General features: G+C 41.4%; 1 protein-coding gene across 4 annotated transcripts in view; it reads left to right on the top strand.

Moving 5' to 3' along the window:
- Positions 1 to 18,418, top strand: part of LOC124110471 (mucin-5AC-like) — a 98,346-nt gene extending 79,928 nt beyond the window's left edge. For all 4 annotated transcript variants that reach the window (XM_048388051.1, XM_048388050.1, XM_048388053.1 and 1 more), the window contains exon 3: positions 15,876 to 18,418. In XM_048388051.1, the coding sequence (XP_048244008.1) occupies positions 15,876 to 18,337 (2,462 nt within the window). In that variant the 3' untranslated portion in view covers positions 18,338 to 18,418. The remainder of the gene's footprint in view (positions 1 to 15,875) is intronic.
- The last annotated feature ends 3,321 nt before the right edge of the window (positions 18,419 to 21,739 follow it).

Raw genomic sequence — 21,739 nt, 5'->3', positions numbered from 1 at the left:
GGTTTATGACTTTCTAGTGTGTTTGTGACAATGTCTGATATATGTTATATCAGAATACTCAGAGGATGATATGTGTCAGCCATGTTATATCAGAATACTCAGAGGATGATATGTGTCAACCATGTTATATCAGAATACTCAGAGGATGATATGTGTCAACCATGTTATATCAGAATACTCAGAGGATGATGTATGTCAGCCATGTTATATCAGAATACTCAGAGGATGATATGTGTCAACCATGTTATATCAGAATACTCAGAGGATGATATGTGTCAACCATGTTATATCAGAATACTCAGAGGATGATGTATGTCAGCCATGTTATATCAGAATACTCAGAGGATGATATGTGTCAACCATGTTATATCAGAATACTCAGAGGATGATATGTGTCAACCATGTTATATCAGAATACTCAGAGGATGATATGTGTCAACCATGTTATATCAGAATACTCAGAGGATGATGTATGTCAGCCATACGTTATATCAGAATACTCAGAGGATGATATGTGTCAACCATGTTATATCAGAATACTCAGAGGATGATATGTGTCAACCATGTTATATCAGAGTATTCAGAAGATGATGTATGTCAGCCATGTTATATCAGAATACTCAGAGGATGATGTATGTCAGCCATGTTATATCAGAATACTCAGAGGATGATATGTGTCAACCATGTTATATCAGAATACTCAGAAGATGATATATGTCAGCCATACGTTATATCAGAATACTCAGAGGATGATATGTGTCAACCATGTTATATCAGAATACTCAGAGGATGATATATGTCAGCCTTACGTTATATCAGAATACTCAGAGGATGATATATGTCAGCCTTACGTTATATCAGAATACTCAGAGGATGTTATATGTCAACCATGACAAATCCAACTCAAATCTAGAATGATTTGAAAAGTCTACATTGCCTCCAGAATCCAACATTGTTCTGGGCTCAATTTGGATTTTACTTTTTATTTAGTAGATATATATATTTTCAAATGAGAAAATGCTATTACTGGGATTAAATGTTAGTCTAAGAGAACTTGAACAAAGAACATTCTGCGTTGACTGAATTTGCAACATATTGGGAAACAGAATCAAGTATTTGAAATGTCTGTGTGATATAACCCCATTCCAAAGTACCGACACTCCAGCTTTTAAACTGGAAATTGTTTCCTTAAAGGGAATCTGTAAGATATATATTAGCACTATATTGAATACATCTCTATTTTGAGGAATATTAAAATAACTATGCCATAAATAAATAGATTCTTTACCAAACAAGTATAAGGATGTTGGATTGAAATTGAAACATCATTGGGAAGCAGTCATGCCACTTGTAACCATGCACACTACTAGAGTATGATTAAATAAAATTTCCGATATGACATGACACAGTCAGATTCTGGGTCAGACCCATTAAGATCTGGGGTAGAATTTGTCTTCAGCAACCTATGCTTACTGTAAAAGGCGACTATGCTTGTCGTTAGAGGTGACTAACAGGATCGGGTGGTCACGCTTGCTGATTTGGTTAATGCATGTCATCGTATCCCAATTGTGTAGTGCGATGCTCATGATATCAATCACTGGATTGTCTGGTCCAGACTCGATTATTTACAGACTGCTGTCATACAGCTAGAATATTGCTAAGTGCAATAACAAACAAACAACAAAACAAAAACCTTCCAGGTCAACAGTGATTCCTTAATATTTAATATGCAGTGACAGAATTTCCTTACTTAAATGTGTCCCCCAAACCAACTCTACCCAACACCACCCAACTTGGAGCTGTGACATACCAACACAGTGACATGGTGCCTACCTCTGTCTACCCAACACCACCCAACTTGGAGCTGTGACATGGTGCCTACCTCTGTCTACCCAACACCACCCAACTTGGAGCTGTGACATACCAACACAGTGACATGGTGCCTACCTCTGTCTACCCAACACCACCCAACTTGGAGCTGTGACATACCAACACGGTGACAAGGTGCCTACCTCTGTCTACCCAACACCACCCAACTTGGAGCTGTGACATACCAACACAGTGACAAGGTGCCTACCTCTGTCTACCCAACACCACCCAACTTGGAGCTGTGACATACCAACACAGTGACATGGTGCCTACCTCTGTCTACCCAACACCACCCAACTTGGAGCTGTGACATACCAACACAGTGACATGGTGCCTACCTCTGTCTACCCAACACCACCCAACTTGGAGCTGTGACATGGTGCCTACCTCTGTCTACCCAACACCACCCAACTTGGAGCTTTGACATACCAACACGGTGACATGGTGCCTACCTCTGTCTACCCAACACCACCCAACTTGGAGCTGTGACATACCAACACGGTGACATGGTGCCTACCTCTGTCTACCCAACACCACCCAACTTGGAGCTTTGACATACCAACACGGTGACATGGTGCCTACCTCTGTCTACCCAACACCACCCAACTTGGAGCTGTGACATACCAACACGGTGACATGGTGCCTACCTCTGTCTACCCAACACCACCCAACTTGGAGCTGTGACATGGTGCCTACCTCTGTCTACCCAACACCACCCAACTTGGAGCTGTGACATACCAACACAGTGACATGGTGCCTACCTCTGTCTACCCAACACCACCCAACTTGGAGCTGTGACATGGTGCCTACCTCTGTCTACCCAACACCACCCAACTTGGAGCTGTGACATACCAACACAGTGACATGGTGCCTACCTCTGTCCACCCAACACCACCCAACTTGGAGCTGTGACATACCAACACAGTGACATGGTGCCTACCTCTGTCTACCCAACACCACCCAACTTGGAACTGTGACATGGTGCCTACCTCTGTCTACCCAACACCACCCAACTTGGAGCTGTGACATACCAACACAGTGACAAGGTGCCTACCTCTGTCTACCCAACACCACCCAACTTGGAGCTGTGACATACCAACACAGTGACATGGTGCCTACCTCTGTCTACCCAACACCACCCAACTTGGAGCTGTGACATGGTGCCTACCTCTGTCTACCCAACACCACCCAACTTGGAGCTGTGACATACCAACACAGTGACATGGTGCCTACCTCTGTCTACCCAACACCACCCAACTTGGAGCTGTGACATGGTGCGTACCTCTGTCTACCCAACACCACCCAACTTGGAGCTGTGACATACCAACACGGTGACATGGTGCCTACCTCTGTCTACCCAACACCACCCAACTTGGAGCTGTGACATACCAACACGGTGACAAGGTGCCTACCTCTGTCTACCCAACACCACCCAACTTGGAGCTGTGACATACCAACACAGTGACATGGTGCCTACCTCTGTCTACCCAACACCACCCAACTTGGAGCTGTGACATACCAACACAATGACATGGTGCCTACCTCTGTCTACCCAACACCACCCAACTTGGAGCTGTGACATGGTGCCTACCTCTGTCTACCCAACACCACCCAACTTGGAGCTGTGACATGGTGCCTACCTCTGTCTACCCAACACCACCCAACTTGGAGCTGTGACATGGTGCCTACCTCTGTCTACCCAACACCACCCAACTTGAAGCTGTGACATACCAACACAGTGACATGGTGCCTACCTCTGTCTACCCAACACCACCCAACTTGAAGCTGTGACATACCAACACAGTGACATGGTGCCTACCTCTGTCTACCCAACACCACCCAACTTGGAGCTGTGACATGGTGCCTACCTCTGTCTACCCAACACCACCCAACTTGAAGCTGTGACATACCAACACAGTGACATGGTGCCTACCTCTGTCTACCCAACACCACCCAACTTGGAGCTGTGACATACCAACACGGTGACATGGTGCCTACCTCTGTCTACCCAACACCACCCAACTTGGAGCTGTGACATACCAACACAGTGACATGGTGCCTACCTCTATCTACCCAACACCACCCAACTTGGAGCTGTGAGAAACCAACACGTCGACATGGTGCCTACCTCTGTCTACCCAACACCACCCAACTTGGAGCTGTGACATACCAACACAGTGACATGGTGCCTACCTCTGTCTACCCAACACCACCCAACTTGGAGCTGTGACATACCAACACGGTGACATGGTGCCTACCTCTGTCTACCCAACACCACCCAACTTGGAGCTGTGACATACCAACACGATGACATGGTGCCTACCTCTGTCTACCCAACACCACCCAACTTGGAGCTGTGACATGGTGCCTACCTCTGTCTACCCAACACCACCCAACTTGGAGCTGTGACATACCAACACAGTGACATGGTGCCTACCTCTATCTACCCAACACCACCCAACTTGGAGCTGTGACATACCAACACGGTGACATGGTGCCTACCTCTGTCTACCCAACACCACCCAACTTGGAGCTGTGACATACCAACACAGTGACATGGTGCCTACCTCTGTCTACCCAACACCACCCAACTTGGAGCTGTGACATACCAACACAATGACATGGTGCCTACCTCTGTCTACCCAACACCACCCAACATGGAGCTGTGACATACCAACACAGTGACATGGTGCCTTCCTCTGTCTACCCAACACCACCCAACTTGGAGCTGTGACATACCAACACGGTGACATGGTGCCTACCTCTGTCTACCCAACACCACCCAACTTGGAGCTGTGACATACCAACACAGTGACATGGTGCCTACCTCTGTCTACCCAAAACCACCCAACTTGGAGCTGTGACATACCAACACAGTGACATGGTGCCTACCTCTGTCTACCCAACACCACCCAACTTGGAGCTGTGACATACCAACACAGTGACATGGTGCCTACCTCTGTCTACCCAACACCACCCAACTTGGAGCTGTGACATACCAACACAGTGACATGGTGCCTACCTCTGTCTACCCAACACCACCCATCTTGGAGCTGTGACATACCAACACAGTGACATGGTGCCTACCTCTGTCTATTGCATTGTTACTTTGTACCAGTTAAAGATGTTTGCTCGGGGGAGATTTGGATAGCATGGATATTGTTTGTGCCAACATGGCGCTATCCTTATGTTTGTATTGTCAGATTAGGGCAATATCTAGTGTGGACTTAATCAAAACTACAAACATCACAGACAGATAGTCTCTTCGCTTCGCCATAATGAATGACCAATCAATTACTTCAGTCTACTGCTCAGTGCAACTGAAAATTATTATTTTTCTTTGGCTTTAAAGAAAGATGAAACACTTAGAGATTTTGTAGAGTAATATATGGATTTTGATAATGGTAATTTGGATATCTTTATTCTTAATTGGACAAAGTTTCATCTGTGTCGTGCTGGTGCATGTTGCATACATAGTTAGGTGTATTGGTATCTGAGTGTTGAAACTGCTGATTGCTGGTATCAGTGCTTGGTTGGGTGTATTGGTTTCTGAGTGTTGAAACTGCTGATTGCTGGTATCAGTGCTTGGTTGGGTGTATTGGTTTCTGAGTGTTGAAACTGCTGATTGCTGGTATCAGTGCTTGGTTGGGTGTATTGGTTTCTGAGTGTTCAAACTGCTGATTGCTGGTATCAGTGCTTGGTTGGGTGTATTGGTTTCTGAGTGTTCAAACTGCTCCTACATAGGCATGTTAATCCTAATCTTTTAAAAGTCTTTCTATTTAAAAAAGGCGGACTCATTTGAATTAAACTGCCAGGCAAAAGAAAGTATACACCCATGTTTGATGGTGGCTAAATATTTGATGGTGATGTATTTGCAATGTTTGGGTGATTGTTTTCAGCCAAATATAATGTTTTGATAATGTTTGTAAACAAAATTCCAAATCAAATTTTCAAATGTATATACTTACTCTTGCCTGGCAGTTTATTATCTGCAGAATTTATGCAGTTTCTGTATTAATGTTTAATTAATAATATGAATAATTTGTCTTGCCAGATATATTTTGGCGGACTGCAGTCTGACCTCCATTTTGTTTTGTCTCTAGGTAGACATGTGTATTGGTCACCACCATAGACAAAACAGTGTTTAATGAAGTCGTAGGATGTGTTGGCTCTTACTAAACATAGGGGGGGGGCACGGGTGGCCCAGTCGTCTACTGCGCCGCAATTCGCTGTGCAGAGTTCCGTCCCTTAGGCACGCCAGAAACCTTTGATTGTGGGTTCGAATCCCGGTTCGCCCCGATTATGTTTCTAGGTTTGTCAGCACCATACCCATGCTCGTGGTTTTCACTGAAGTGGTAAACGTCTGAGACCTGCATCACTTCAGGCTTTCCTCCCACATTAAGCTGATACGCCGCGATATAACTGGAATACTGTTAAAAGCGGCGTTAAACCCAACTCACTCACTCACTCACTCACTCACTCACTCACTCACTCACTCACTCACTCACTCACTCACTCACTCACTCACTCACTCAACACAGGGAGGACCACAATAAACACAGTGTCTGATCTTAACCTGACCGGCGTATACAGGTGTGTTAAGCAATCAAGTGTTGATAAATTAAGGAATATAGAACTGTTTATTCCTATGTGTAACAATTTTCATGGAGTGTAAATAAAAGAATTGAGTTCTGAGTGGTTAGTAACATGAACAAAGGTTCTGACAGCTTATTACTGAAATTCAGAGATTGTCACTTTTTTATTGTTTCTGTTTTTAAAACAAATACTTCAAGAGTTTAAAAGGAATATTTTTAACACTATTAATGAGGTTCTACTACTACTACTACTACTTTTACTACTACTACCACTACTACTACTACTACTAGAAGATTGATAGTAAATATTAAGAAAAAAATTGAATTGTGTTGTGTTTACCGAGGATGTACTTTACATTTTTTAACAACAAATGAAATATACATTTCTTTCTGTTCATATTCCCACAATACAATTCCCTCTTGTAACATGGTTAAGCGAAATCAGAAATTGGACATTATTGTTTGTAAAATGACACATGTTGCTGGTGCATGTGATGAGAGGATACAAACACTGAACTGGCTACTGATGACGCTTGGGGAAGAGTGAGTGAGTATGGTTTTACACCGCTTTTAGCAATATTCCAGCAATATCACGGCGGGGACCAGAAATAGGCTTCACACATTGTACCCATGTCGGGAATCGAACCCAGGTCTTCGGCGTGACGAGCGAACGCTTTAACCACTAGGCTACCCGACCGCCCTGGGGAAGAGTAAGTTCTTGAGAAGTTTATTGCATGTTGTGTTGTTCCGTCAGCAGGTAGCATGTAATCTTCTATAAATAGTCTTTTATGAAAATCCCAATTTTACGATTAACACTTTTAAGATTATTCTCTATCAATTGTCAAAACTGAACATTATCCCCAGTTAGGGTCCTTGGCCTTTTCACATCTGCTTTGTGGGTTGACGCAAGTGTAACGGACACGCTGTGATATAACTGAAATGCTGTTCAAGGCAGTGTTAACCGTAAACTTACTCACTCAGGCAGGAAGATATTTCATCCGTTGCTTCCCGTGTGCTGGTCTGTCCTCAAGACCACAGCCCCAAAATACACTTATATATCTAAAAAGCATGGGTAGGTTCAAATACAAATACAAATAAATGTGTGTCACTCAATATGTATTGTTATTTAGCATAGAGTTGTCTTTGTTTGTCAGTGTACTGGAAAAGTATATAATTCTTGCGAATCCTCTACCTCTATTACATCTTTGCCATAAATCCTGTATTTTGGCTTCAGTCACTCTAACTAAAATTTTCAAATTTTCAACAGACGTCCCCTTCACTGTCAATCACACACAATTAGTTGTTCCCAATATAGCACTATAGCAATCCAAGCTATCTTGGTCAGTATACTGGAAAAATATATACTAATATTGTGTAAAGAGTGGGATATTTATTAGTTCATCTTTGTAGTACTACATATAATGCATTTGATCAAATCGTAGTCAGATAGTGTAGCATGTTAATAGTTTCTTTTGTTATAACTGATAAATTATTATTATGATTATTGTTGTTGGATCTTTATGTTATTCTTTCATCAAAGACGGAGTGGTCAGAAAAGTTAAACACATTTAAACTATTTTTAGTTTGTTTTCTTTTTGAGATTATGTCTTTTGGCTTGAGGTCAGGTGAATCTGTAGACCTAAACATGTTGCCAAAAGATGTTAACATACCTGACCCTTGAGCATGAGTGAGTGAGTGAGTGAGTGGGTGGGTGGGTGGGTTGAGTGAGTGATATTTGTTGATACCATGCCTGCCTTTCGGCCTCAAGGAGATTAAACAAAGACTGGTCGTCTATACTATGTCTGAGTGGGGTATCCCTGTTAAACTGTGGCTTGTTATCTTAGTGGGATAGCTCTAGAAAACTGGCTTTAGGCCCGACCATCCGATTTCATTAAGTCATGACAAGTTATAGAGTGCTGGGAATATTCTAACCCCGGTTTGATATGCTCATGATGTCAATCACTGGATTGTCTGGTCCAGACACAATTATTTACAGACCACCGTCACATAGCTGAAATATTGCTGAGTGCGGCATTAAACAACAAACAAACCTTGCCAAAGACTAAAATTGCCACAAAAAATTGCACAGAAAATGTAACCTCACACCAAAACACGCTATTAAAGAAAGTAGCACATTAGATCAGCAACAATATTGATAATTTAAAACAGTGCTAACATGAAGAAAGAATAATTAAGTCTAAGTAAATGAGGCTGTAAAGATCTTAAAAGTAATAAATAACGTTAAGGATTTCTTTGTCGTATTGATTTGCAAGTGTGGACAGTACGTGTTCACGGTGCCATGACATTTAGGAAGGCAGAACTTCTCCAAGACTGTGATGCCTCCTGGAATATGTTAATGCCCTTAGGAGATCTCTCTTTGATTGTGAATTTGAAAACACACTTTCAGAATTGTGTCTTCAAACAGTTTTAAACATTTATCAATATTACTTGTGACATCAATAGCATTTTTAAGAAGATAATGGATATCTCCCATTTCACATACTTCGTGCAGGGTGCTACTTGAACAAAACTTTTATTACATGCAAATGAATACAAGACTTTAGATGATGCCCGGAATTGGGTGTAATTATTCCAGTGCTTTTAGCTTTCATAAAAAAGACTTTCATGCTGGGAGCTGATATTCTAATTAAAACATTTTATTAGAGACTTTGGTTCCCAGAAAGTTTGTCATCAGATGTTAGTAGGGAAAATACGGAGTGAGTGTGACATTATCCTGTTTTGTTAGAGATTGTAGTGAGCTGTGATGTGATGTTTGTTTTTATAAAGTTGTGAGGAAGGTAGTTTATTGTGCAGCTTGCATGCGTCCAATCAATATGTGAGGGGAGACACTATATTAAGATGGCCGTTTTAGGAAGCGATTAATGAGCCTGTTCTGTTTTGATGTTTGCATCGATTGATAAATGTTGACAAATGAAATCAATATAACTGATATTTGACAGCTGGAAAAAGAACATTTATTTTGCATGAGGCAACATCTAGGAAAGCGGTTTGAATAAGGTGCAATGTATGGGTTGCTGGACCAATATGTTGGCGTAACAGCCATTACTGAACCTTCAAGATTTCAATATTTAATCTTTTCCTCGTACACCAGTTGATTTGATTGTAGCAGGATTTATATTGCAATTTGTGCCAAATTTGAAGGAATAAACATCTCATCTGTCACCTGGTAAAAAGTCATAGATTTAAAATTGATTACAACTGCTTTTACCGAGCTGTCATTGGATTCTTCTCAATTTCTATTCAATGAGCGCTTTCAGCGATTTTATGTCTCTACATCGCCTCCAAACACACGAGCGATGGTACTTGCTTCTCTCGTGGGTGACGAGAGTCAAGGGGGAAGCAAACACAATGGATGCTGCTGTGGGGTTTGAAGATTGAGGATCAATTGAATCACCTTCCCTGAAGCTGTGTGTATCCTCATTGTCACTCTTCCCCATCAGTTGTCACTCTTCCCCATCGTGCTGTGAGTTTCTCAGTTCAGAGACTTTAAGAAGGCTGCAGCCGAAGAAGTCGTCCAGTCAAACTGATACAGGATTAATTCAATTAAAATAAAGTGTAATGTATTGTGGGCCTTTAGGAGATGTTGAGCATGCTCAGTATATGTCAGCTGTCACTGAATTAAAGATGTCAAATTGAAGTGAAGCCGACATATTGTCTGGGCCTTGTGATATTGGACAAATTTGAAGACATAATTCTATTTCAAATTAGCCAGGGGACTGAATTCATCTTGTAAATATTGACACTTACAAAATAAGCTTCACAAATTATTCAGCTTGTGGTGAGTCTGGTCATCGTGAGAGTCTGGATGGAGAATACAGAACATATCTTTATTTGATGAAGTAGTTTAACCAGCTGTAGACACTGATCTTCCCAATTTGGGGGAGGCAACGGGGAAGACAGATCTGTGTTGGAAAGTTTATGGAAGAAGCAATCTCATTTAACACTCATTGGTTAGCTTAAGGCTATGTGGCATTTTCAACAACTGTTTAGTAAAACAGAATATAAGACTCACTGTAAGTAAGTACTTTTAATGTTATTCTTAGGGACTGGGTGGCGCTTTACAAAGTGATCTTAGCACTGAGGTGATCGTAACTCCCAAACCTTAACATAGACTTACGACAGTCGTAGCACTAAGGTTTCGTTTGTACAACAGCACCCTGGTCATTTAATATAGGGGTGGGGAGGTGGGGTTTGATTTATAGAGGTTGGGAGAGCTGGTCACAGCAAAATGTGTCAATCACAGCAAAATGTGTTGGTCACAACAAAATGTGTCAATCACAGCAAAATGTTGCTCTTCCAAATGAGGAGTCTTTCAACAATAGTCCATGCTGGGCATAGCTGGAATATTGCTGAGTGCGGCATTAAACAACAAACAAACCTTGCCAAAGACTAAAATTGCCACAAAAAATTGCACAGAAAATGTAACCTCTTTAGATAGAAACAACACCAAAAACGTTCTTAAAGAAAGTAGCACATAAGATCAGCAACAATATTGATAATTGAAAACACTGATGACATGCAGAAAGAATAATTGAGTCTAAGTAAATGAGGCTGTAAAGATCTTAAAAGTAATAAATAACGTTAAGGATTTCTTTGCCGTATTGATTTGCAAGTGTGGACAGTACGTGCCCCTTATGCCCCTTGCAATATGACGTCATTGGTGCCAATTGATAAACATTATGACGTCATCATGCTTTGTTAGAGCCGCTTCACGTGGTGTAGGTACAGGTGTGTGATTCTAGCGTCTCAGATGCCAGCCAGCATAGTGTTATGCTGAGTCACCACTGCGCCGGAGTGTGTCGTAGGCCATGTTGTTTTACCGAAAACTTGTACTTGATATCTTTTGCGTTCAGAATAGACAGGGACCCAGTTGAATTGGCACCAATTACGTCATAATCTAAGGGAGATAACTCAGGCCTGTTTAGCTCGAAAAACGAAGGCCTCATAACGGCATATCATTTTCACACTATTGTGAGCTTCCTACTTTCACTGTGAAAAAAATGAGTGTATATTTTCAAACACAGATACTAATTAATTCTAAAATTGCGTTTTGTTTAGAAAAAGAAAGAAAGTAATTTTTGCATGTACACTTCCCCTTTAAGGCTATGTGGCATTTTTCAACAACTGTTTAGTAAAACAGAAAATAAGACTCACTGTAAGTAAGTACTTTTTATGTTATTCTTAGGGACTGGGTGGCGCTTTACAAAGTGATCTTAGCACTGAGGTGATCGTAACTCCCAAACCTTAACATAGACTTACGACAGTCGTAGCACTAAGGTTTCGTTTGTACAACAGCACCCTGGTCATTTAATATAGGGGTGGGGAGGTGGGGTGGGATTTATAGAGGATGGGAGAGCTGGTCACAGCAAAATGTGTCAATCACAGAAAAATGTGTTGGTCACAACAGAATGTGTCAATCACAGCAAAATGTTGCTCTTCCAAATGAGGAGTCTTTCAACAATAGTCCATGCTGGGCACAGCTGGAATATTGCTGAGTGCGGCATTAAACAACAAACAAACCTTGCCAAAGACTAAAATTGCCACAAAAAAATTGCACAGAAAATGTAACCTCTTTAGGTTGTTTATTTTAATTTTAGATAGAAACAACACCAAAAACGTTCTTAAAGAAAGTAGCACATTAGATCAGCAACAATATTGATAATTGAAAACACTGATGACATGCAGAAAGAATAATTGAGTCTAAGTAAATGAGGCTGTAAAGATCTTAAAAGTAATAAATAACGTTAAGGATTTCTTTGCCGTATTGATTTGCTAGTGTGGACAGTACGTGTTCACGGTGCCATGACATTTAGGAAGGCAGAACTTCTCCAAGACTGTGATGCCTCGTGGAATATGTTAATGCCCTTAGGAGATCTCTCTTTGATTGTGAATTTGAAAACACACTTTCAGAATTGTGTCTTCAAACAGTTTTAAACATTTATCAATACTACTTGTGACATCAATAGCATTTTTAAGAAGATAATGGATATCTCCCATTTCATATACTTCGTGCAGGGTGCTACTTGAACAAAACTTTTATTACATGCAAATGAATACAAGACTTTAGATGATGCCCGGAATTGGGTGTAATTATTCCAGTGCTTTTAGCTTTCATAAAAAAGACTTTCATGCTGGGAGCTGATATTCTAATTAAAATGTTTTATTAGAGACTTTGGATCCCAGAAAGTTTGTCATCAGATGTTAGTAGGGAAAATGCGGAGTGAGTGTGTTATTATCCTGTTTTGTTAGAGATTGTAGTGAGCTGTGATGTGATGTTTGTTTTTATAAAGTTGTGAGGAAGGTAGTTTATTGTGCAGCTTGCATGCGTCCAATCAATACGTGAGGGGAGACACTATATTAAGATGGCCGTTTTAGGAAGCAATTAATGAGCCTGTTCTGGTTTGATGTCTGCATCGATTGATAAATGTTGACAAATGAAATCAATATTACTGATATTTGACAGCTGGAAAAAGAACATTTATTTTGCATGAGGCAACATCCAGGAAAGCGGTTTGAATAAGGTGCAATGTATGGGTTGCTGGACCAATATGTTGGCGTAACAGCCATTACTGAACCTTCAAGATTTCAATATTTAATCTTTTCCTCGTACACCAGTTGATTTGATTGTAGCAGGATTTATATTGCAATTTGTGCCAAATTTGAAGGAATAAACATCTCATCTGTCACCTGGTAAAAAGTCATAGATTTAAAATTGATTACAACTGCTTTTACCGAGCTGTCATTGGATTCTTCTCAATTTCTATATAATGAGCGATTTCAGCGATTCTATGTCTCCACATCGCCTCCAAACACACGAGCGATGGTACTTGCTTCTCTCGTGGGTGACGAGAGTCAAGGGGGAAGCAAACACAATGGATGCTGCTGTGGGGTTTGAATATTAAGGATCAATTGAATCACCTTCCCTGAAGCTGTGTGTATCCTCATTGTGTGGCGCTGTACAAAGTGATCTTAGCACTGAGGTGAGCGTAACTCCCAAACCTAGACTTACAACCGTCGTAGCGCTAAGGTTTTGTTTGTACAACAGCACCCTGGTCATTTATTATAGGGGCGGGGAGGTGGGGTGAGATTTATAGAGGATGGGAGAGCTGGTCACAGCAAAATGTGTCAATAACAGCAAACTGTGTTGGTCACAACAAGCTGTGTCAATCACAGCAAAATGTGTCAATCACAGCAAAACAAGTCAGTCACAGCAAATTGTTGGACACAGCAAAATGTGTCAATCACAGCAAAATGTGTCAATCACAGCAAAATGTGTCAATCACAGCAAAACATGTCAGTCACAGCAAATTGTTGGACACAGCAAAATGTGACAATCACAGCAAAATGTGTCAGTCACAGCAAATTGTGTCGATCACAGCAAAATGTGTCAATCACAGTAAAATGTTGGACACAGCAAAATGTGTTGGTCACAACAAAATGAGTCAATCACAGCAAAATGTGTCAATCACAGCAAAATGTGTCAATCACAGTAAAACATGTCAGTCACAGCAAATTGTGTCGATCACAGCAAAATGTGTCAATCACAGCAAAATGTTGGATACAGCAAAATGTGTCAATCACAGCAAAATGAGTCAATCACAGGAAAATGTGTCAATCACAGCAAAATGTGTTGGTCACAACAAAATGTTGGATGCAACGAAATGTGTCAATCACAGCAAAATGTTGGATACAGCAAAATGTGTCAATCACAGCAAAATGTGTCAATCACAGCAAAATATGTTGGTCACAGCAAAATGTTGCTCTTCCAAATGAGGAGTCTTTCAACAATAGTCCATGCTGGGCATACATTGTTTCCATCGAATCTGCCCATTCCTGGTGTTGTGAAATTGCTGGAATATTGCTAAAAGTGGTGTAAAATCATACTCACTCACTCACCCCATCGAAACCCACACTTCATATTTAGGTTACAGAGATTCTCACTCCGAAGGGCCAGTTCATATTAGTTACTCCTGTTGGGATTCCGGGTCAGATCATTTCCCCAGTAACCTATGCTGGTCATAGCAGGTGAGGTGAGGTGAGGTGAGGTGAAATGGAGTTTAACGTCGCGTCCAAGATTATTGCACTTATATAGTGGCGTGCATGTACGTGTGTGTGTTTGTGTGGCTGTTTGTACTAGTCCGGACTGATGCCAATTTATAGTGCTAGCTCACTGAGATACCATGCCGCAGTTTAACATAAATACCCCACTCAGACACAGTATACTGACTCCAAGCCGACCAGTCCTTGTTTTAGCCCCTTAATGCCGAGCGCCAGACAGGGTGACAACAAGTACCATCTTTTAACATCTTTTGGTATGATGCGGTCAGGGATCGAACCCCGGACCTTCCACTCTCCGGGCAGACGCTCTACCACTAGACCACGGAGGCGGTCAAGAGCAGGTGACAAAATGGATCGGGGGACAGACTCAGTGACTTGGTTGATGTCATATTACCCCAATGGCATGGACCGTTGATAAGAATATCAATCACTTGATTGTCTGGGCCAGACTCAATTATTAACAGGCTACTGTCTATAGCTGAGTGCACCGTTAAACAGCAAAGTTATTTCTTTATTTATTTTCTGCAAGCTCTAGCTGAAACGCTTTGAAGTACAAATCAATCCTATGGTGTAAAAACTCCTGTGGAAGTGTAGAGCTAACCCGGGCTGGTGATAACGTCTTGCTGTGCAGAGTAATGTGAGCAGAGGTTAAAAACTGATCATCCTAACCCTTTTTCACAATTGTTAAGTGTCTACTGGGACATGATTTCTGTAACTCTGTCAATACCTACAGCCCGCTGGTGACTCTAACACACACAAGGTGCAGCTATCCATTTATCCTCTGTTTGAGAGTGTGTTGGAGTGATTTGTTCATTTGTCTGTTTAGTGTTTTGTTTGACTCATCAGCAGCCGACAGGCCTTTTGTCATCCCCACACTTTAGTCAGGGGATTAGACTATAAATATAATCTTAAACATTGAGATTCATTGTACGTAAGATACATAATTTTTTTTAAAAAAATTCGTATTATTTGCTACACTCTTTCGTGTTTCAAGAAGGAAAATGAATTAAAAATCAACTCGGGCCGATACTACTCAACATTTGCTAAGGACCACACATTTGGCTTAAAGAACTATTTTGCTTCTTAGCAGATGTGTAGTATATATTGTTCCCATGTGATATACATTGGGTGTTATGGGAATCAAATTGTCACTTTCATCACCATGTTTCTTTTCAATGAGTTTGTAACAGCTTTTCCGAGAGACAAATACAAACGTCTCCAAAAGTCACATTTGTGTCAGCATGTTTCCCTTTTGAAAAAGCTTGGTAAAGAAAACAGTAAAGATCTTGCAAATACTGTTAACTGATTATGTTGTTTGCTTTCTGTGCGCAGTTTGCGGAGCCAATGAGCAAATACTGTCAGCATCGGTAAACGTTAACACCTCACGGACAACTCTGGAGAACACCAGCCTAACAAATCAAGCCAGCAGATCCTTTAATCCACAACTAGTAGCCAGCACATCAGCCCTGCCTGCGTCTCAAACATCCGGCCCTCCGGAGAGGAGCGCGCTCACCTCTTCTCTGACCCCACGGGATTATGGGATACCAGTATCAGACTCTGTGACCTCAGATTACACGTATACACAACAAAATATACTTCCTAGTCATGACTCATTATCAATATTTTCATCATCCGTGCAAAGGACGGAAATGTCACAGATGATCCAGGATTCAAGTCATGTGAGTGTTTTTCCAGTTACATCATTCGTTGATGGTGTTGCATCATCAACGCCACTGCTTCAGGATACATCAACAATTGTGTCACAGTCTTCTCCTTCCCATCATATCAGTGACAAGGTCACTCAGACCAGACCTTTCTCAACAGAAGAACATCTCGTGCTAAGTTCTTTCACTGAACAGATGGTAACCACTGTGCAGCCAGAACGTTTTAATCATGTTGTATCTAGCTCTCAGTTAATCTCTTCTTCAAATCCTCTGAATGTTACACCAAACATGACACCGTTAATAACGCCAATGTCGACCGAATCTGTGTTCCAGAGTTTACAATCCTCCTTCCAACCGAGTATGGTTGCAGTGATACCGTCTGCTACACCTGAGCAGACGACAGTTTTGTCTCAAATACAGCAAGCCGTACTCAGTACACAAGAACTGTCCACAGTGACTGGGGACATGTCGTCAGGCTGGGGTAGGTTTCTGGATCGTGAATCAGTCACCCAGATACAGGCTTCCAGTCAAACAGACACTGTCTCCAGTCAGCCCATCCCCTTGCTCTCTCCAACCAGTTCTGTGATACCAGCATCTAGTTCCGAGGTTGTGACACCACCTGTGTACCTATCCACCCAAACAGAGGTTCAGGGTCCGGATGCTTCTTCAAACATTGTGCGGGCTTCAGAGACAGAAGCAGGAAGTCAGATGCCGGTGATGACAACCGAGTCGTCTGCTGTTACTGGTGCTTCATCCAGAACACAGACGTCCCAGATTGTACAGGAATCGGCGTCTGTCTTTACTGATCCAACCACAGAGTCTGTGTCAGTGTCAGAGTCTGTGTCAACATCAGTGGCTGTGTCTGGAGTTTTGTCTGTTGAACCATCTGCTACAAGTCAACCAGGCCTGTTCACTTCAGTCACTTCACAGTCACAAGAATACACGAGTGACCTTCAAGTCTCTAGTAGTTCAAGCACAGTAGGGGAGACAACTGAGAGACCAACTGTCAGCACATCAGGGGAGATAAGTCCTGAATCTGTTGCTCCGTCTTCAACAACTGTACCCTGGTCTCAGCAAACAACATCAACATTTGTCATGCCTTCCCAAATTGTTTCCTCGACGTCTAGCGCACCGATGTACTCCAGTTCCATCATTCCCTCTGCGATGCCGGCCACTACCACCATAAAAACAACAACCCCAACTTCTAATCTCAAGGACTGCTACTTTGAACTGACATTTGATGTTGACTGCTTCTTAATCCTCAACAATTCCTTAGTGATGGCCGAGTTCGTGGGCTCCCTGGAGAACGTGCTTGTGATTAACCTCAATGTGACAAAGAAACAGATTAAACTGTATGATCCACAGTGTGGCTCAGTGATAATTCATGTGGGTCTCATGCAGGTGCCCCACCTGGCTCTCCGCAACAAGCTTTTCGCTCAGTTCCGACAACGCCAGTTTGAAGTTCCGATCATGATCAACAACCAATGGCTGAAATTACCAGGGTTGAAGGTCACTGAAATTGACCCCCCTGCCTCCACATTCAGCCCAATTGACCCGCCCGATACTGGTTTGGACAAGGTCGACCTCATCGTGATCATCGTGGCTTGTTGTATCTGTGGGATTCTCATCACTATCGGTGTCATCCTGTGTGGCAAGGAGTGCTGGAAAAGGAAGTACGCCCAATCCTTTGACCTTCTTGAGGTGCCCCATGTGAACCTAAAGCTCGAGGACTTCACCCTCACACGAATCCCACGCCCAAAGGCTGTATATAACGAAGAGGCGGTCACAATGCAGGGCTATGTTGATAACAGCTCGCAGAGGATTGTCAAAAACTGTGGACACCAAGTTACGAATGGCAATGGCGTCCATTCGAAAGATATTCATGTGAGGATGAAGCAGAACAGGGATGGTTTAGTTGTAGGTGTTACAGGCTACACTGCTCAGACAAACGGCGTGTCGGACAAAGCCGCCAAGCGGAACAGTTCTGTGTGCAATGAAGCCTCTCATCAAGGCGATCCAGCGACGGAGAACCTGTTGAAAAACACGGACCGAAATACCGCCATGGGCGCCACCAATCCCATATTTGTAGATGATGAGAATCTCACAGGAGACCAGACACAGAAAGAATAAATACAAACATATTTTTACTATCATTTTCAGAAATGATCTGAGATTTCAACCAGGGTTATAATCAGTGATTTGTGAACATATTGTGAACAAATATGCATGTAATTTGCTGGCAAATTTATTTTGTATGTCATTGTTTACATGATTATATATGTCTGTATGTGGCACTGTATGTAAGTGATTACAGTTGCTATAAATATGCTTCATTCCTTCTGGAGAGGCAAATATGACATTTGCTTCTCAACCACTATTATTATTATAATTATTATTATTATAAAGCACATGTACATATTTTTCACAATGAACATAAAATAACAGGGATATATCTTGCATTTCCAACTAAGCACCCAAGGCAGGCAGATTGAGGAGAAATGTTTAATAGTCCTTGTTTTCTAAATTCAGAAGTATTTTAACATTGAATTCAATGCAATAATCAAACGTAACCATGGCAACTAAATATTGAAATACTTTGCTGATTTTTTTATATATCAGTGAAATACATGGAGTCTTTTTGAAGTTCAACCATTTATCTTAACCTTGATTTGGAAATGTTAAATTCTAACATTTATTTTGCTTGGATCACTGGGGCTGACTATCCACCTCCGATACTGGCTAGATAAATCCCTGAACAGTTTTGAATAGCAACATGTGTATTGCGTGCAGTGTAATGTGTTCACTTCAGGAATATTTGAACATTGATGATCCTACTCATAGACATGTAGATATTGTTAGATAACTTTTCTCTACAACACGAGTCTGCTTGTTTACTTGTCAACTAGTCAAGGGCCGTTGAAAGGGCTAGTCGTTACTCCCACACTTAAGTAAGTTTACATGTATAAGTTACATACAGTCAAACACTGTTGTGTCAAACTTTGATGTGTCAAACTAACAGTTGTCTCGAAGTACAAGCTTGGTCCCTGCATATTCCATCTTTATTCATCATTTTCGGTTTTATTGAACCACAGATAACTCAAAGTATTTACATCGGTCCCTTCAACTTCGACACAACGGTGTTTGCCTGTAGATGGGGAGGATTGTGGACTGTTTTTAACTCATAATTTATACCCCTGCATCGTCAAACTGATTAAGGAATCTGTGAATGTTATGCTACTCTGGATTTTGTGTAATATTTTCCTTTCACATATGTTTATATCTATTATTCACAACAGGAAGGGAAGAAGCTATAAATTGTTACCATATTCGACGTAATAAGCACCCAGGGTGCTCTCAAAATTAGAAATAGGGGGCTCTTATTAGAATATTATTTTGGTGAAAAAGAAACATAGTTGAAAGATAAATTTCGTGGTTTATGCTGACAGCCTAAAATGTTTATGTACGACAGATATATTTTTCCAGAATTTAATGGCCCATAAATAAGGGTGCATATAACACACATGTGCGTATTATACCGAATAAATAAGTCTTGTGTACATTGATCAATCGGAAGGGATGCAAATTGGGCTTGTTCACGAGCCAATATATCAGCAAATATCGCCATTGGCGCTTATTAGAGCGGGGCGCTTATTATGTCGGATACGGTATTTACTTTTACTTATGAATATTTTACATCAGTTAAACTGTCAGGCAAAGAAAGTATTCACCTATGATTGATAGTGGCTAAAATGAAACAAACAAGAAATGGTTATTTGATGGTGATGTATTTGATACGGGTATCCTAGTTGTGTTCTAAACTTTGAGTTTTCCAGTGTCCCGGGGACTGTTTTGACTCGGTAATGTTTCTATAATGTTTTTAAGTTTTTGGTCAAATCCAGTTTTCACGGTCACTTTCTTTTGCCTGTTTAGTTTATGTGATGTTGAATTTAGCCACTACTGTAAATGCTTATGTGGAGGCCAGGCCTTCTTTGTTGTAACCTATACTTCCTGGCATCTGGCATTTCGTGTCATATCGGCTACATCAACAAACAGGAACATATCAGGGGTTTTTTTTGTTTCTTACCACCAGACCAATTAGAATAATTTATTAAAGGTTCTGTACAATATAATTTTCACCATAGATCCAAACAAAGATTAACCAGTACTGCAATATAATTTTCTTACTGTTATCAATATGTTGGTCTTCTTGTGCCTGAATCTTGAAGTCTTATTATTTTAAAGGATGCAGTCAGGTAAATTGCAAGTCAATTGTAAATCATGTATGATTGTTCAATTTTCTTATCGCAACAAGCAAACTCTGTGTGACAGACCTTTAACAGCATACCTCACACTGTCCTTTCTGGTTGTGTTCTTCTACATTCCACATCAGGGTCAGCACAGGACTTTATGTCGCCACACAATACAGACTGAAGGTCATAGGACCTATACTCACCACACAATACACTTTGGAGGTTACAAGTCAGCACAGGACCTATACTCACCACACAACACACATTGGAGGTCACAAGTGAGCACAGGACCTATACTCACCACACAATACACACTGGAGGTCACAAGTCAGAACAGGACCTATACTCACCATGCAATACACCTTGGAGGTCACAAGTCAGCACAGGACCTATACTCACCACACAGTGAACATTGGAGGTCACAAGTCAGCACAGGACCTATACTCACCATGCAATACACCTTGGAGGTCACAAGTCAGCACAGGACCTATACTCACCACACAATACACAATGGAGGTCACAAGTCAGCACAGGACCTATACTCACCACACAATGAACATTGGAGGTCACAAGTCAGCACAGGACCTATACTCACCACACAATGAACATTGGATGTCACAAGTCAGCACAGGACCTATACTCACCACACAATGAACATTGGAGGTCACAAGTCAGCAGAGGACCTATACTCACCACACAATGAACATTGGAGGTCACAAGTCAGCACAGGACCTATACTCACCATACAATGAACATTGGAGGTCACAAGTCAACACAGGACCCATACTCACCACACAGTACACATTGGAGGACCTACACTCAGCACACCCAGAGAGCGGAAGGTCCGGGGTTCGATCAATTGGCAACAGTCCGGACTAGGACACATACACACACACACTCACACTCACACTCACTCACTCACTCATGTTTATATGATTAATACACAGTTGCATACTCGCTAGGTACTTCTAAAAACCTACTAAGACTTCATAAATGTTGATTATTAGAAAGATTAAATATGATTAATTATGATGGTTAAAAAATTTGCCTTGGGAATAAGGTGGTGTGGTAAGTAACAGCTTACAAATAGAATGCACAGCAACTGCTTCCCTTTTTCAGTTGAATTAGATCATTAAGATTTTAAAAATACCTATCTTAGAAAAAATAATGATATTCTTGGTAAAGACCAGTATACATCCTTAAGTCTAGTGATGTTGATTGTGTCACAAGGTACACTTGCTGACCCCCATAATGCTTCAGCTGTACAACTAACAACTGACAC

The sequence above is a fragment of the Haliotis rufescens genome, unplaced genomic scaffold, assembly GCF_023055435.1.
Source record: "Haliotis rufescens isolate VD_foot unplaced genomic scaffold, xgHalRufe1.0.p SCAF_7, whole genome shotgun sequence".
NCBI lineage: Eukaryota > Metazoa > Mollusca > Gastropoda > Lepetellida > Haliotidae > Haliotis > Haliotis rufescens.
This window is presented reverse-complemented; position numbering and strand designations above follow the sequence as displayed.